This window comes from Leuciscus leuciscus (assembly GCF_965113295.1).
Source record: "Leuciscus leuciscus genome assembly, chromosome: 1".
NCBI lineage: Eukaryota > Metazoa > Chordata > Actinopteri > Cypriniformes > Leuciscidae > Leuciscus > Leuciscus leuciscus.
In genome coordinates, this window is record NC_138725.1 from 67,275,599 (window position 1) to 67,292,001 (window position 16,403).

General features: G+C 40.0%; 1 protein-coding gene and 3 long non-coding RNA genes across 4 annotated transcripts in view; 3 read left to right on the forward strand and 1 right to left on the reverse strand.

Moving 5' to 3' along the window:
• The window catches only part of LOC309481406, a 29,832-nt gene extending 28,795 nt beyond the window's left edge, over positions 1–1,037 (forward strand). The window contains exons 4-5 of the long non-coding RNA XR_014200006.1: positions 465–819; positions 926–1,037. This is a non-coding gene — a long non-coding RNA (uncharacterized lncRNA). The remainder of the gene's footprint in view (positions 1–464; positions 820–925) is intronic.
• A 1,989-nt stretch (positions 1,038–3,026) lies between these two features.
• Positions 3,027–3,820, forward strand: LOC309481444. The gene is made up of 2 exons (XR_014200014.1): positions 3,027–3,286; positions 3,376–3,820. It is a non-coding gene; the product is annotated as an uncharacterized lncRNA (long non-coding RNA).
• A 64-nt stretch (positions 3,821–3,884) lies between these two features.
• On the forward strand, positions 3,885–10,603 carry LOC309481525 (uncharacterized protein). The gene is made up of 9 exons (XM_082146490.1): positions 3,885–3,954; positions 4,055–4,290; positions 4,689–4,869; positions 5,016–5,109; positions 8,588–8,972; positions 9,080–9,143; positions 9,441–9,532; positions 9,656–9,770; positions 10,264–10,603. The coding sequence occupies exons 6-9, from the start codon at positions 9,131–9,133 to the stop codon at positions 10,398–10,400; spliced, it is 357 nt and encodes a 118-aa protein (XP_082002616.1). The 5' UTR covers positions 3,885–3,954; positions 4,055–4,290; positions 4,689–4,869; positions 5,016–5,109; positions 8,588–8,972; positions 9,080–9,130; the 3' UTR covers positions 10,401–10,603.
• On the reverse strand, positions 5,758–7,761 carry LOC309481538. Its single transcript, XR_014200046.1, has 2 exons — positions 7,329–7,761; positions 5,758–5,940 (listed from the first exon to the last, which is right to left on the reverse strand). It is a non-coding gene; the product is annotated as an uncharacterized lncRNA (long non-coding RNA).
• Positions 10,604–16,403: the final 5,800 nt, after the last annotated feature.

Consider the following 16,403-nt stretch of genomic DNA (forward strand, 5'->3'; position numbering starts at 1 on the left):
AGCAGTTTGTGATGCATTTTGGAAACAGGAGATGAGCCCCTGGTCTAATGCGCCACCTGGCTTGAGAAACCCGTTCTCAAAGACTTACTTTTATAGTCATTATTTGGGTAGCACACATATTCTGAATGCCTTCGGCAGAATTCAAATGAGCCATTTAATCTAGATTAATTTCAAAATTAATCTAGATTAATCTAGATTAAAAAAATTAATCTATGCCCACCTCTAATATATATATATATATATATATATACACTCCAGGAGCAGGAGGCAATTGAGGCTCATAAGATCAGGAACGAGGAGCTTCAACTAAACAAGGTGACCAACATCACCATGCCATCCATCTCATTCAAGTACAAGAACACTGATCTTAAATGCTCGAGGTTTAATAAGTCAGATTTACTCTACAGTGTTTGAAACGCTGCACTGTATTAAAATCTTCTAAATATTGCTTCCTTCTTTCACAGGACGCATTCGTGGAGTTCTTAAATGGACCTCAACTTTTCGACAGCATGTTTGCTGAGGATCCTGATGCAGAGAAACTGGCTCTCCTCCCCAGTTTCCTCCCCCATGGAGACATATCCTTGTTATGAATAGCAAAATATACAAATCAAAAACGAGACAACCAGTTGAACACATCAAAATGCTCACAAATTAAATTCTGTGGAAAATGCAACACATTTTGGAAATGTGTAGCATGGAATGCAACAGATCGCAGACGCCGATCTTCTTGAAGCTCACATCACTTCCTGCCATGAACAGGCTGAGCAGTTCACTGAAACTCTCATGAGTATTGAACTGCCACTGGTGGACCAACTGGAGGTCAGAATAAAAATACCTATATTGTTAATGTAATATTAATTATGGAGCAAATCACCTAAACGAATGGAAGTTTCACAAATATGCTTTTTTTGTTTTGTTTTTAAAGGACATCTTCAAAGACATAAAGAGGGACATCTCAGACATGTTTGAAGGGTTCATTCAATATGTGCCAGGGATATATCCTTTATCCAACAAAGCAAATCAAAAATACTTTTATTTTATGGGTAAGGCTTCTTTAACTCTCACACACATTCGCACTGTGTCGAGACCTGGAGAACCGGTACCATGAACAACAGCTTGGGATTGCCTTGGCAAAACACTGGAGAAGGTGGTCATGGCGTATGTATGACACGCCAATTCGTATGCCATTTTGACGTGCTATCAAGACGCATAATCGGCCTCCATTGACTTGCATAACCTCGCGATTGCGTGTTAATTTACGCCAAGTTCTCCTGGAAAAAAAACGTATGTTCGGTTTTTTTCCGACCCTCTGCGGAAACCTACGAAGTGCTTTCAGAGCGCAGTCACGTGACTATCACAGAGACTGGAGGGCAAAGCATGTGAGTTTTCATCTTTTACAACCCACAAGTGTTAAGATTACCTCCGAAAAGAGAAAAAACAAAGATATATATATACAAACTGCAAGTCTTAGGCACATTTGACCCATATACAGCACCCACTGCGTTGTTTTAGCTAATCATTAAGCGCTAGCTAGCTACGCTGCTCATCCGATCATAACATGATAGACTATAATAACTTTCATCACTGCTCATTTCATAAAGGCCGCCGCAAGAAAACGTGTCTTTGTTTACATTGTATAATGTGCTGTTGGATTGCTTATTTTGCAATTCTGTCTGCCATCATCGGACTTACAAATCGCATTTACAAATTTTACATTTTATTTTACATTAGTTATTTCATACGAAGATAAAAGTTTGCGCTATATAACCCAGTACAACATAAAAAACACATATATTTTTATGTACCTTCTGGTATTCACACTTGCTGTTTTATATTTGTTAATCACCTTATGTTTAAAGTTTTTTTTTTTTTTTTTTTTTTTTTGGTCGAATGTAGACTTTGAACCCAGCCTAAAATAACCCAATATATCCTGTGAATTTGCGGTCTGTGTTCAAGTGGTTTGTGTAATTTACATTGATGTGCCATCAACATGTTTTAAAGTTTTTAAAAATGAATATTAAATGAATAAGTTACATATACAAACGTGCCATGATGAAGTTGGTGAATTGTTAATGCCCCCCTTTACACTTTTTAACATCTTCATCAACTTGTCATGTATAGTATGTCAAATTATGACCATTATCATTTAAATGAAATTGCCTTTCTTCCATGTTTAGTGTTCACTCCAGTATATCATCATCTGAACAGGTGTAGCCTACTACACAAGGGCTAAGGTGTATTTAGTATCTGTGACCAGGGGTGGTGGTGGCGCAATGGATAAGACACATGCCTTTGGTGTGAGAGACCCGGGTTCGAATCCACTGTGAGACACCAATGTGTCCCTGAGCAAGACACTTAACCCCTAGTTGCTCCAGAGGCGTGCGACCTCTGACATATATAGCAATTGTAAGTCGCTTTGTATAAAAGCGTCAGCTAAATGAATAAATGTAAAATGTAAAAATGACCATTTTTTTGTCTAATTCAACCTTCCTTTACTTTGCAGCATTCCAATCTCCTTCAACTCCCAATCACACCTACCTCATCCAACCCTACAGTCGTCCTCTTTAAAAGCGTGACCAACGGCTCTTTTAAGAGCCATTCTTCTCTCTTCTTTTTTTTTTACTCTGTTCCATTCTCAACCTCTCCCAACTTCTTCAGTTTCTCTTTTCCCAAATTTTGTCCTCACTCTCTTACCCTCCGTCACCTCTCTCTCCCTCGTGTTTTCTCTCTCTTTCTCTCTCTGACACACCCACACACACACACACACACACACACACAGTCTGTATCTGTCTGTCACTCTGTCTGTTGGTCTGTCTATATAAATGGCAGGCCACTGTAATAAAGAGCTTTTGGAAGCTGCAATGGTCCTTGGGGACATCTATATTGAAAGTGCAGCAGGTGCAGCTACTTCGTACTCTACCCAGACCCCTACTGAGCCACCTGCAGTACGGCCTTGCTTGCGTGGCCACAAGCGAAATGCTAAGGGGAAACCTCTATTCATAGATCAAGAAGGTTTGTTAGCTATTTTGGCATGAAGTTGGTTATATTTAATGTTAAGGAGCCTCCGTGGATGTAAAATGTATGTACTGCCAGTGATTGCTTGTCTCGCTAACACCAGACGGCATTTCAATTCACATTTTCAATTGAGAATGGTATTGTGTATTGTATTGAAGTAATGTGATTGTATCCTGTGATTTTGGTGACATTGCTATCCTTTCCAGTGATTCCATATTTCTCTGTGTTGCAGCTGGTGTAGTTCCAATGGACTCTGGGAATATAGTTGCAGGTAAAATGCCATTCAGTATTCCACTATCCAGTATTTCATTTACTGATGCATTGATTTAAATATTTTGTCACAATTGTTTACTGTTTTAGATTCCCTGGCAGCATTACAAGATATCCTCTCTGGGCTGCCAGAGCGTGCCATGTCTCCCCAGGAGGATCCAGAAGGAAAGTGGGCTCTCCGCCAGACTGTAACACATGAGAGGTGGGACACGGCCCGGCCAAAGCTGATTGAGGCTGTATTGTCTGCTGCCAATGTCCAGAAGACCTGTGGTCACTGCAGTGAGGAGGCTGTGATACGCTGCCTCGACTGTTTTCCACGGCATCTCTTTTGTGAGAAATGTGATGTTTCTCAGCACCGGCAGCATGTTCTGCACAACAGAGACTATTTAGTGGAGGGTTTTCACCAACCCATTTCTCCAACTGTAATAGTGCAGAAAAGAAGCAATGGGACGTATTGTCTTATTTCAGAGGGTATGAGCATATATATTATAGTTTATATGAGCATATATATTTGTAACAATACAATTTGTGTTGATATACATGGTGTTCTCTTTCCATTCGCTACAGCCCGGCTTCTCCCTCTTGCATTGCCGACAGCCGTGTGCTCTTGCAGCAGAGCCTCTGTGAAGGTCAGGCCAGGACGACCTGTCACTCTTGTCACAATGAATGGTATGTGTCTGTGTAACAAGGTCTAGCCATTTCATAGCTTGCTTTCTCAAACAAAGATGTTTTATGGAAATCTACATATCAATCACCCATTTTATTATAGGACGATTTGATCTCATGCTCCCAGAAGTAAATTGTCAGAGCTGTGGCAGTGACTGGACACCTGATGTCAAGGACCTTGTGTGGAGTGGCTTGTGGCCCGCATCCACTATTAAGTTCCAGACAGTCTATCATGTAAATGTTTTCAAAACGTATGAACAGATGAAGTTGGATGCACCGAGTATGTCTCGTCATGCATTTGTGAAGATGCTAGAGACAAACTCAAAACGTCATGGAAGGGTAAAGTACCAACACTACATTCAGTCTTGCAAACTACTAACTTTTGCTAATGGGAGAGGGAGGGTGTTAGACCTGCTGACTGCAGGGACCTCCTTAGGAATGGCTACTCTCAGTGAGGGCTTCTTTTCTACTTGTACAGTAACGACCTGTTGAAGGAGGAGGTTATAAAGCCTTAATGGAGCACTCACTGTGGAGCTAAATTAGTTATAGGAGTAATCATGCTCAGTTCAGTGTCTCTTCACAAATGCAAATTTTTCTTCATTTTGAATACACACTGGCGTCAGTCACCATGCATTTGAGGCCAATATATGATGACATTTTGCCTGTCTTTAGACAGATGGTTTGATATGTGTAATGTCAAAAATGCAACTTTTTTACTCCCTTTGCATCTCTTACAGATTGGTCAAATCTGCCGAGATACATTTCACCTAAGTTTTCGTCAGTATAAATATTCAATATCGGAGCTAGACAAATATTTGAGAAAGGATGACATAATGCAGTGCCCAGCTTGCACTCCAAACATGGTGGCTGTGTCAGCAGGTGGAAATAGGAAGGCTTATCGCTTAACAAATCAAAAAGGTGTGTATAGTCCCATACTGCAAATCAATACATAAAAGTATGACTATGAAAGGGAATATAAAGTTAGAGATATACCCAAACTAAATGTTCTTCTATTCATTGTATTCAACATTATAATTTTTTTCTACAATTGTTTTTCATTTTAGAACTGGTGATAAGTCCTTCTATGAAGGTCTCTTCTTTGCTCCTGACAATGATGTGGCCTCTTTCGTTGAGAAGCTGCAATCAGGCATGAGAGTGGTAAGACTGAATGAAATGTACACATTCACCAGCCAAACTATTATCATATCATGTTTGGCTCACTTTTGTCTTCACTTTTCACTTTAGTCTATATTATTATTACCACAACACACAGGAGCTGCAGGTGTGCCAGCTGCACCTCCTTAATGTCCACCACATCTCAGGTTCTTTTGTCAGTTTGAGATGGCTCAAGCTTTGTAGCATGCCATGTTTTCCTGCTGATAGTACCCATTTAATGTTTGGGTACATAGGGGTCATGAAGTTATGAACAAGGCTGTGGAATTCTAGATATTATCAGAGGGAAAAGTGTGCTGTTAAAGCCACACTAAGTAGAAATTGTGTTTTTGTCAAACAGCGACCCCTAGAGTCGCTGTGGAATACTTGCACTGTCGTAAATATATTAGCCTATATTATAACGTTTTTACATGATTGCAGCTAAATCACAAGTAAATAGTCTATAGTCTAGGCCTACTGTATAATTTAATTTGTGTTGTTTTTATTGGAATGTAAACATTACAAAATGCCAGATAACATCAATTAAGTTAAATGTACGTCGCATTATTTCATAACATTGGCCGTTATGATGTCATTAGACATGATTATTGCAATTTATCATAATAGTTTGCAAATTGTGCTCGTTTACACTATACAACCTCTACGTTAGGCTTATTTATGTCCTGATAATTATGTGAGATATTGAAAGCTGTTCTCATGATAATCGCAGGAATCAACGTCAACAGCGTCGTCTGATATCCCTCAGGACTACGTGATAAATACACCTCACAGTCACAACACCTGAGTTCAGCTGGCAAACTAATTCGTGAGGCATAGCTATCTATATTTTGGTTCCGAATTGTTTTAAAAAGTCAATCATAATTCCTGTGCCTAAGAAAACAACTGTCACCTGTATGAATGATTTTAGACCTGTAGCCTTGACTTCTGTGATTATGAAGTGCTTTGAACTGCTCGTGAAATCATATATTAACAACTGCATTCCTGTCTTCACTGATCCACTACAATTTGCATATAGATCAAATAGAGCTGTGGACGATGCTGTATCTTTGGTTTTACATACTGCGCTTCAACATCTAGAGGGTAGGGATACGTATGTCAGGATGCTGTTTGTTGATTATAGCAGTGCCTTCAATACCATCAGACCTTCCATTTTAATATCTAAGCTGTTAGACCTGGGCCTCTGTACTTCCATCTGCAGGTGGATACAGGATTTTCTAACAGGTCGTCCCCAGACAGTTAGAGTAGGCACTACATACTCAGCACCTATAGTGTTAAATACCGGATCACCTCAAGGTTGCTGTCTTAGTCCTCTATTATATAGTCTGTATACCTATGACTGTATTGCAAAATATCCCACAAATAGTATTGTGAAATTTGCAGACGATACTACTGTGGTAGGACTTATTGACAGCAACAATGAAACTGCCTATAGGGATGAGGTGAGTAATTTGATCATGTGGTGCCGAAGAAATAATCTGTCCCTGAATGTGGGGAAAACTAAGGAGGTCATCATAGATTTTAGAAGAAATAAATCCACACATACACCTGTCTACATAAATAACTCTGCAGTTGAAATTACTTTTAAGTTTTTAGGCATCCATATTTCAGACTCCCTTTTATGGTCTTTCCATATCACCTGTGCCATTAAAAAGGCACATCAGAGGCTTTACTTCTTGAGGTGTCTCAAGAAATATGGTATGTCACTTAACATTTAAAAAAAATTTTACCGCTGTACAATTGAGAGTATATTAACAGGTAATATTACAGTGTGGTTTGGCAGAGCTACTTCAAGTGAATTGAATCTTCTGACAAAGGTGGTTAAAACTGCATCAAAAATTATTGGGGTTCCACTGGAATCGCTCCAGGACATTTATTGGAAACGGAGCACTGGGAAGGCGTTGGGTATTATACAGGATGTTAGTCATCCGGCACATAGTCTCTTCTCCCAACTCCCATCAGGGAGACGGTTGCAGAGCATCCCAACGCGTACATCACGTTTTAGGGACAGTTTTTACCCACAGGTTGTAAGGCTACTGAACGATAGTGCAAGAGGAAGGAGGGTTGAGGTTTGAGCTGATGTTTTAAATTTAATTTAAATGTTATATTACCTTATTTATTTATTGGTGCTGAGAGAGTGCTAAGGCACATTGTATTTCATTGCTGTGGTACTCTGTACGAATATGCATATGACAATAAACTTGAACTGAACTGATTTATCAAAACGATTCCATTTACACCTGGTCACATAAATGTATTTTTGCGAAACGGATTTAAATTCGATCTTCAATTCTCGCGCTATAGGCAGATTTAATGGAGTGCACGTCACCGCAATAAGAGAGAGCAGTAAGCCTGGTAAGATAATTTCGTTTCTTTACTTTTAATGATGAAGATTGTGTGTTAAGCGTCTGCGACTTACTTTCACTTTGATTAGCGATAGTTTGCACGTTGGCTTGATGCAGTTGCTCATCTGCGGTGATGTGTGTTCCAGCCATTGACTGTAAAAAAAATAGGTTCCAGCGCGTCGTCATATCTGGATATAACATATAACCTATAACACGCTCTCACAAATGTTTTTTTTTTTTTTTTTTTTTTGCTTTTTTTTTTGCATTTTTGGGAGGAGTACAATTTACATATGTGGTTTCAACAACCATATGCATTTAAACTTGTCCAGTTTCGTCTGGAATGCGTCTCAGATCTCCTCCTGAAGTGGTTTGAGGGATCGACGGATTCAAATCCGTCTCAAATGCGTTTCGGAGGGCATTTAAACCTGGACTTTTCACGATCGGATAGCTATCCGATCTGAGAAAACGCATGAAGTGGCCAGGTGTAAACAACCCCCATGACAAAAACATACGCACGAAAGCCGAAAACAAACGCTGGTTGGCCTCTCACGTCCAAATTTGACGAAGTGGTGGGGGAAGTGACGTATGCCGTAAAGCAGTCGAATTTTGTAGTTCTTTTTGTGCTCTGGTTACTACCCAAACCCCGAAGTTACATAGTGCCAGTAAAAGCGATACAGACCCTGTCAGGCTATGGCAGACGTGTCATTCAACCTATTGTAAGTCGATGTACCATCACAAGGATCTTGAAAATATATTATGAAGGTTGAAAAGTTACATAGTGTTGCTTTAAAACATTCTCACGCCACCATCAGCAGCCTAAACATTGATTTAAAGCATTATGTATTCAGGCTTTCTTGCTAGTTATGTACAATTATGATTGTACTTCTTGAATTTTACTCCAGAAAGCCAATTCTGTCCAAAGTCAATTACACTAACTTTCTTCTCCTTTCTAATGTTCAGTTTTAACTTCAACAAATGCAGACAAAATGCACTAAGTAGATAGCATGTGAGGATATTTGCAATAACGAACATGTCAATAGGTGTAATATTTTGTCTATTAAATGTATGTCTGCATATATTGCAAGATGTCTGTTTCCTTTGTTTGTGTAATTGTGTTTTAGACACCTGGAAGAGCCACCTGTGGCAACTCAACATGGGTAGCAGCAAAAAAAAAAAAGCTAGTGATCGCCTAGATGAGGAAGGCATGGAGATCGCTGTGTGCCGGCATGGCTTTTTCTTGAGGGGACTCAATATGTACCGTGGCGAAGTATTCGCCTACCCACTTTATCTACAGCAGGACCTGGCAAGCTGCCATAGTGTCAATTTTTTTTGCACTGATCAGATGTGTAGATACTGGCCCTATCTGCAGCGGGTGGCGGGCCAGTTTAGGGAGTTTGGGCGGCTCCTCAACATGAAGCCGCTACTTTCGCTGCTCCACGCCAAAGCCCACTCTGCAAAGTGTGAAGCAACACCCAAACTGGAGCGGGTAATACCCTTGGTGAAGAGGTACAATGGTCTCTGATATATACTGCATGTGTAATGAATCAAATAATACTAATGGATACAATAGGTTTTGAGTTTATACCAGTGTTGCGCTCTTTCAATTTTCATAGGTGGAACAAGTAAATAGCTTCCTCTCCAAGGTGGCTTTGACTACCAAGTACATGACAAAAGCTGGTAAGTATTATCGTGTAGAACATGAAAAAATGAACAGTGGAACCCTCCATCTGTACACCCAATATCTGCTGTTTCGGTAGCTTACACTTGATCACAGCCCAAAAAACATCACACAATCAGTTCACTATTCTCCATGGTTTCATTATTCACAGTCCTACAGACCATCACCCACAGGTAGCCTACTAGGGATCTACTGTACACAAGTTTGGCCAAACAATAGCTGTACCCCATGTCCAAGAAATAGCATTGTAATTAGTATTAGTTGTTGTGTAAATATGTGTTTGAATTGCTTTACAGCCAGGATGGACATAATCACTATACACGTGCTTGGGTGGAACCAGAGGAAAACCGAAACCTTGCACATCACACTCAGCCAACGATATCACAAGGTCTGCACAAAAATCCTAACCGAAATAACGTTCTAGTCAGAATATGTTGCATTATGTTCATGTAGTGTCTTTTTGGTTATTTTTTTATTATAATTTTTTTGTGGATTGCTATTCTTTTTGTAGGTGGTACAGAAAAAACAGATAGAGGAAAAACTCAATGAACTGATGGCACAGCTGAACTGCACACCAGAAACACAAGACCAGTGGGTGACAGATGTGAAAGAGTGGGCACTAAGAGGTACGACAACAATGCTGATAACCAGTCAATAGTTGCTTTTCCATCCAACCTTTTAATGCGCATTGGAACTATTCAAATAAGAAATCCCGGTTGGAAACCCGTGAAATGCACATAATAATTTCTAATGCGCATAGATAATTGATTCGCTGGGGGGGTGGGGTGAATTAACTCTTGATGCGCATAAGGTATGATGGGAATTAAGTTGATGTAAGTTTTATTTGCATACATTCACATTTGTTGTATTGTGACACCTCATGTTTTAATGGTACAGCTGGGTAAACGTCTTTAAAAAAAAGTAATTCTTAATGCACATAACACATGGATGGAAAAGCAAGCAGATGCACGTGTTCGTAAGCCACATTTTCATGAATGCGCATACAATATGCAAATGAGTTAGATGCTAACGCAACTATAGGTGATGAAAGCAGATGATTAAAGGGCCTTTTCAAGGGCATGTACAGGGTAACAAGAAAAACATAATTTTCCATCTTAGTCAAAGGTAAAGGAAGCCTGGAGAAACAGCAGAGCAAAATCGAGGGACTGTTTCTCAGTTTGCAGCAGAGGAGGAAAGATCTACATTCTCGTAACGGTCTGTATAATGTTAGCTCCAAAATGACCTACACCATTTGAGCATTCCCCTGTCTCCTCCACATCATGTCAGTGAAGAAGATTTTCATATCAATAAGGTTGGCGTGATTGTTATGGATATGTTTTCTTGCACACTCATGTTGCAGGCAATAGTACCCAAAAACTTAGGGAAAGACAGCGGATATCCACACTTAAAGACAACCTGACAGAAGCCATCTCACTGTACAACAGTTCATCGGACCAGAAAATTGACCCTGAGGAGGGTGGCCCTGGGAGGATGAACCAAATGGTCAGACCTGACAATTTCAACACAGTTGAACTCTTAAAGATTACTCTTACATTGACAGTGGTTTGAAGTTGCATTATGATTACAAGAGAAGGGATCAGTTTGTAATCAGCGTAAACTGTTACTTGTTTCCATTTTTATGTTTTGTCTACAGCTGGGATTGGATTAGATGTCAAAAGAAAGATGTTTGACCAGGTGATGCTTGTGAGTAGACTGGAGGAAGAAAAAGACATCCTCCTTTGTGAGATGACGCAGCATTGTCGTAACTTGCAGAGTAAAGTTGAGGAGTTGCAAACTGTTATTGACACCGGAAGCCATTTAAGTAGTCAATAACATTTCCCCCTCACACTGAATTCATGAATGATGGTAAACTGCATACCAGTGCTTTGTCATGTCATTTTTATTTTTCAAATAAAATATATTCTGCGATCTCTTGTAAGGCTGTTCACAGATGCTGTCCAAGGAGGGAAGCAGAGGCCTGCGTAGCAGACTACATCACATTACACATCACCTGCAAGAAGTCAAGAGATAGTACACCTTGATCTTCAGGGATCAACTTGACAATGACTATTTCCATTACACAGAAGATGACCATACAAACGAAGACAGCAGTGAGGAGGAGGAAGACGAGGAGGATGAATTTACAGAAGAAGAGGAAGACACAGCAGAAGACTGACTTGCAATATATAGATCGGTAGATACTTTCAATTGAGCTCTTAGTAGAGCTAGCATTCTTTGTCTCCCAGTTGTGCCTGCAGGCCTGTTAACACCTTGCACAGAGCTCCAATCACTGGTTCAACACCACACACACACACACACACACACACACTCACTCACTCACTCACTCACACACACCACACACACGCGCACACACACACACACTCACTCACTCACTCACTCACTCACTCACTCACTCACTCTCACTCACTCTCACACACACACACACACACACACACACACACACACACACACACACACACACACACACACACACACACACACTCTCTCACTCACTCACTCACTCACTCACTCACTCACTCACTCACTCACTCACTCACTCACTCACTCACTCTCACACACACACACACACACACACACACACACACACACACACACACACACACACACTCACTCACTCTCAACACTCACACACACACACACACACACACACACACACACTAAAAAATGCAAGCAGCATTTATCGGGGTCCAAGCAGTTAAGGCCTTTAAGGCCCTGTTACAGCCACCCAAATGCAAAAGTTCAACTTTTTTTCGATAATTATTGATCTAGAGAGTCCAGAGAATTGTCCTAGACTGGTCTGGTTTCGATCGGGCAAAAAAACAGGGACTAGTTCGCAAAAATAGGTTTTGGACAAAATGCGACATAGCAGAAAATGTTTCCTGCCTAAATCGAATTTGGAGAGATTTACTTGAGTCTAGGTCAAACGGCCTAAGAGTTATGAGCGATTTTGTACTTTTGGTTGCTGTAGCGCCACCTATGGGCCAATCGGGGTCATACTCTGATAGGTTGTCCCCAAATTGAGGCCCACCATCTGGCCAGGTTTCACGTCTCTAGGCCTTACGGTTTGGCCTGCACGATGCGTTTTACGAATCCTTACAATTACAATAGGGTTTTAGCATTTCATGCTTGAACCCCTAAAAATGAGGATGACTCATGGGCGGGCCAAATTTTCTTTGCGGGCAAAGAAGAGAAAGGGGAGGTGACCTTTCCCCTTATGACGACATAAAGGGAAGATTCTAGATTCGCCCGTCTGAGCTTTTATTTTTCTCAAATTACTCATATTAATGTTAAAAAAAACTCATAAAGTGAAATGTTCATGTCATGGGACCTTTAAAAGCTGCTAGATCTGCTTATTTTTCAACCCTATTAGAAGAAAATAAACAAAACCCTAGGTATTTATTTGAAACAGTGGCTAAACTAACAAAAAATAAAGCTTCAAGCCCAGAAGTTTCCAAGCAGCACAGCAGTAATGACTTTATGAACTTCTTCACTTTACAAGATTGATAATATCAGGGAGAAAATTATAACTATGCAACCGTCTACTACAGTATCGCATCAGGCAGTGCAACGTGTCCCTAAGGAAAAAATGTATTCATTCATTACAATAGAAGAGGAAGAATTCATTAAACTCGTTAAATCATCTAAATCGACAACATGTATGTTAGAACCTATACCAACTAAGCTACTGAAAGAGATGCTTCCAGAGGTCATAGATCCTCTTCTTAATATCATTAATTCATCTTTGTCATAAGGATACGTACCAAAAACTTGTGATTAAACCTTATGATTAAACCGCTTGTTTAAAAAACGCAACCTGATCGTACAGAATTAGTCAATTACAGGCTGATCTTGAATCTACCTTCCTTTTTAGAAAGAAATTATATCTGTGCGGATTTTCAGTCAGGATTTAGACCGTACCATAGTACTGAGACTGCTCTCATTAGAGTTACAAATGATTTGCTCTTATCATCCGATCGTGGTTGTATCTCTCTATTAGTGTTACTCGATCTTAGTGCTGCATTTGATGCTAATGACCACAACATTCTTTTAAATAGACTCGAAAATTATGTTGGCATTAGTGAAATCGCATTAGCATGGTTTAAATCATACTTATCTGACCGTTATCAGTTTGTAGCAGTAAATGAGGAGATGTCTCATCGATCACAAGTTCAGTATGGCGTACCACAAGGCTCAGTACTTAGGACCGTTGCTTTTCACTCTGTACATGCTACCCTTGGGAGATATCATTAGGAAGCGTGGAATTAGTTTTCACTGTTATGCCGATGATACTCAGCTCTATATTTCTTCACGCCCTGACGAAACGTACAAATTCACAAAATTAACTGAATGTATAGGTGATATAAAAAATTGGATGACTAGTAATTTCCTACTACTAAATTCTGAAAAAACAGAGATTCTAAGTATTGGACAAAAAACTTCCTCACGTAATAATCTAGAATACTGTCTAACACTTGATGGCTGCTCTGTTAAGTCTTCGTCGTCGGTTAGGAACCTGGGTGTGCTCTTTGATACCAATCTTTTCAGTTGTTGGCAGTCAAGTTAGCATTGGAGGAATGGCGCCACTGGTTAGAGGGAGCGGGGGAACCCTTTATCATCTGGACCGATCATAAGAACCTAGAATACATCAGGTCTGCCAAACGACTGAACTCCAGGCAGGCTCAGTGGGTACTTTTTTTCGGTCGTTTTGACTTCTTGCTTTCGTACAGTCCAGGTTCCAAGAACATCAATACTTACTAATACTGTCATTTTGACGGTAGTGGACCGGTTCTCGAAGACGGCACATTTCATTCCCTTACCCAAATTACCTTCAGCTAAGGAGACAGCGGTTACTGTCGTTAATCATGTCTTTCGCATTCATGGCCTCCCGACAGACGTGGTTTCCGACAGGGGACCCCAGTTTATTTCCAAAATTTGGAGAGATTTTTGTCGTTTACTGGGGGCGAGTGTCAGTTTGTCGTCTGGATTCCATCCTCAGACTAACGGTCAAGCTGAGCGAGCCAACCAAGATTTAGAAAGAGTATTACGATGTCTGGTTTCTCAGAATCCTTCCTCCTGGAGCCAACAAATCTCTTGGGTTGAGTACGCTCATAACTCGTTACCAGTTTCGTCCACGGGCCTCTCTCCGTTCGAGTGTACTATAGGTTACCAGCCACCTATTTTTCCTAGTCTGGAATCCGAAGTCGCGGTTCCCTCTGCTCACGCTTTCGTCCAGAGGTGTCGCCACACATGGAGGAGAGCCCATGAGACTCTGCTCCATGTGGGTGCGCACACTAAGGTTCAAGCCGATTGCCACCGGCTGACACCTCCCGTATACGTCGTTTGTCAAAAAGTGTGGCTTTCTTCTAAGAACATTCCTCTCCGCTCCGTTAGTAATAAACTGGCTCCCAAATTTAACGGCCAGTTCACTGTCACTAAGATTCTTAGCCCAGTGGCAGTCCACCTCAAACTTCCTCCTGCATACAGGAGAATTCATTCCGTTTTTCATGTTTCCAAAATTAAGCCTGTGTTTCATTCTTGTATTAATCCGCCTGCCCCGGTTTAATTTTAATTTTATGACCCAGTTGAGAGTAAAAAAGACAATTGCTAACATCTCAGACACTTTAAAGCTGTGATTAGTAATTAATTAGTAATTCTTTATAATTTGTAATAATTACCTATTAGTTCATAATGATGCCAATCTCATTCAGTAATTACCTAATAAGGAAATATCTTAGTCCTAAATTCGATATTACTGACTGATTAGTTAAGCTTGTTTCCATATTATTTAAAGAGGCTACATGCAACTTTTCCCCCAAAATAAACGTAACAATAGCCTTTTTATTTGACCATTTATGACTCAAACATCTCCTGATGAGCATACTGACACCTTGTCCGCTCACAGTGGGTGCACCTATAAGTCTGTATCCTATTTTTCCTATTTTCTGTCGGGTCGGATTTTTCGCGCGCTGTCTGCGGATGTGACGTCAAGCGTGTTCATGTTAAACGTTTCAGATCACTCTGCCACCACCGCTAGTCTGCAAACAAACTTAGTTTCTCAAACAATATATGTATTTGACTGTTCTTACCTCTGTAAACATAATGTTGACTTCTTTCTTTTTTTTTTTTTTTTTCTTTTTTTTTTTTTGTAAATACATATACAAATTTTATTTATAGAGCTGTACACACAATGCACAAATCTGTACATAAGTCTTCTGTTTCAGATGTATACTAGAACTATTATTATTGTTTATTCTATTTATTTATGTTCTCATTTAAATGCCTGTTCTAATGTCATATATGTATGTATGTACCAAGAGCTCCTGTAAAAAACCACAAAAAATTCCTTGTGTGTTTGTGCACACTTGGCGAATAAAGCTCATTCTGATTCTGATTCTGATTCTGATTCTGATTTGCAGCGGATGACTTGAGAAGTGTGCACGTACGAGAGCGAGCAGAAAGGAAGAGCAGTTCGGTTTTTTGGCCACAGGTGTCAGTCGCGAGTTTAAATTTCAGAAAATCGCATGTAGCCTCTTTAATAGCAGTAGCTGAAGTGTTAATGTAGCGCTACTCATTAGTCCTACATTACTTCCTGCATAATTACTTATTAACGACTGACCATAAAGTATTACCGAAACGCCTTCAGGGTGATCCCACTGCGAAACTTGCCACATAAGTAAATAATTGAATCCAGAATGTTTTTTTGACATGATTTTTTTACCTCAAGATGACTCGCATAGCCGCTGTTATCGGTTGTTGTCCTGCAATAACAGAGCACTAGATGGTACGATTGAAGAATCAGCGCCAGTGTCGATGAGGCACAATGAAATTGAGTATTGCAGGGAGCTGTGGAAAAATATAATTGCTTTGTCAAGTCTAGTGGACAGCCTCAAGCTGTTGCGGTGCGGCGAAAAGACTAGAAAATATGACAAGGCATATCTCGCCCTCAGATTCACCAGTACAATGATGTGTAATGAAGAGAGACCACAGTGTGTTGCGTGCCTCAAAATATGAACTTCTAACCATTATGAAGTCGAACAAGTGAAGACGCCACTTAGAGACTCATATCACATACAGAAGGAGAAACTTGTTGATGTTGAGAAGTTGTACTTTATTAATTACAATATTCTGTTACATATTGATTTCATATTCATTAGATATTAATTACATCTGTTTTCTAAATACACGACAAGAGGAAGAACTAGTTCATTTAAAAACAACAATGAAGAACAAGTTAAAAA

Coding starts and splice junctions, on each gene's coding strand:
- LOC309481525 (XM_082146490.1), top strand. Junction 9,533..9,655: donor TCAGCCAACGATATCACAAG/GTCTGCACAAAA, acceptor TTCTTTTTGTAG/GTGGTACAGAAAAAACAGAT. Junction 9,771..10,263: donor GAAAGAGTGGGCACTAAGAG/GTACGACAACAA, acceptor TTTCCATCTTAG/TCAAAGGTAAAGGAAGCCTG.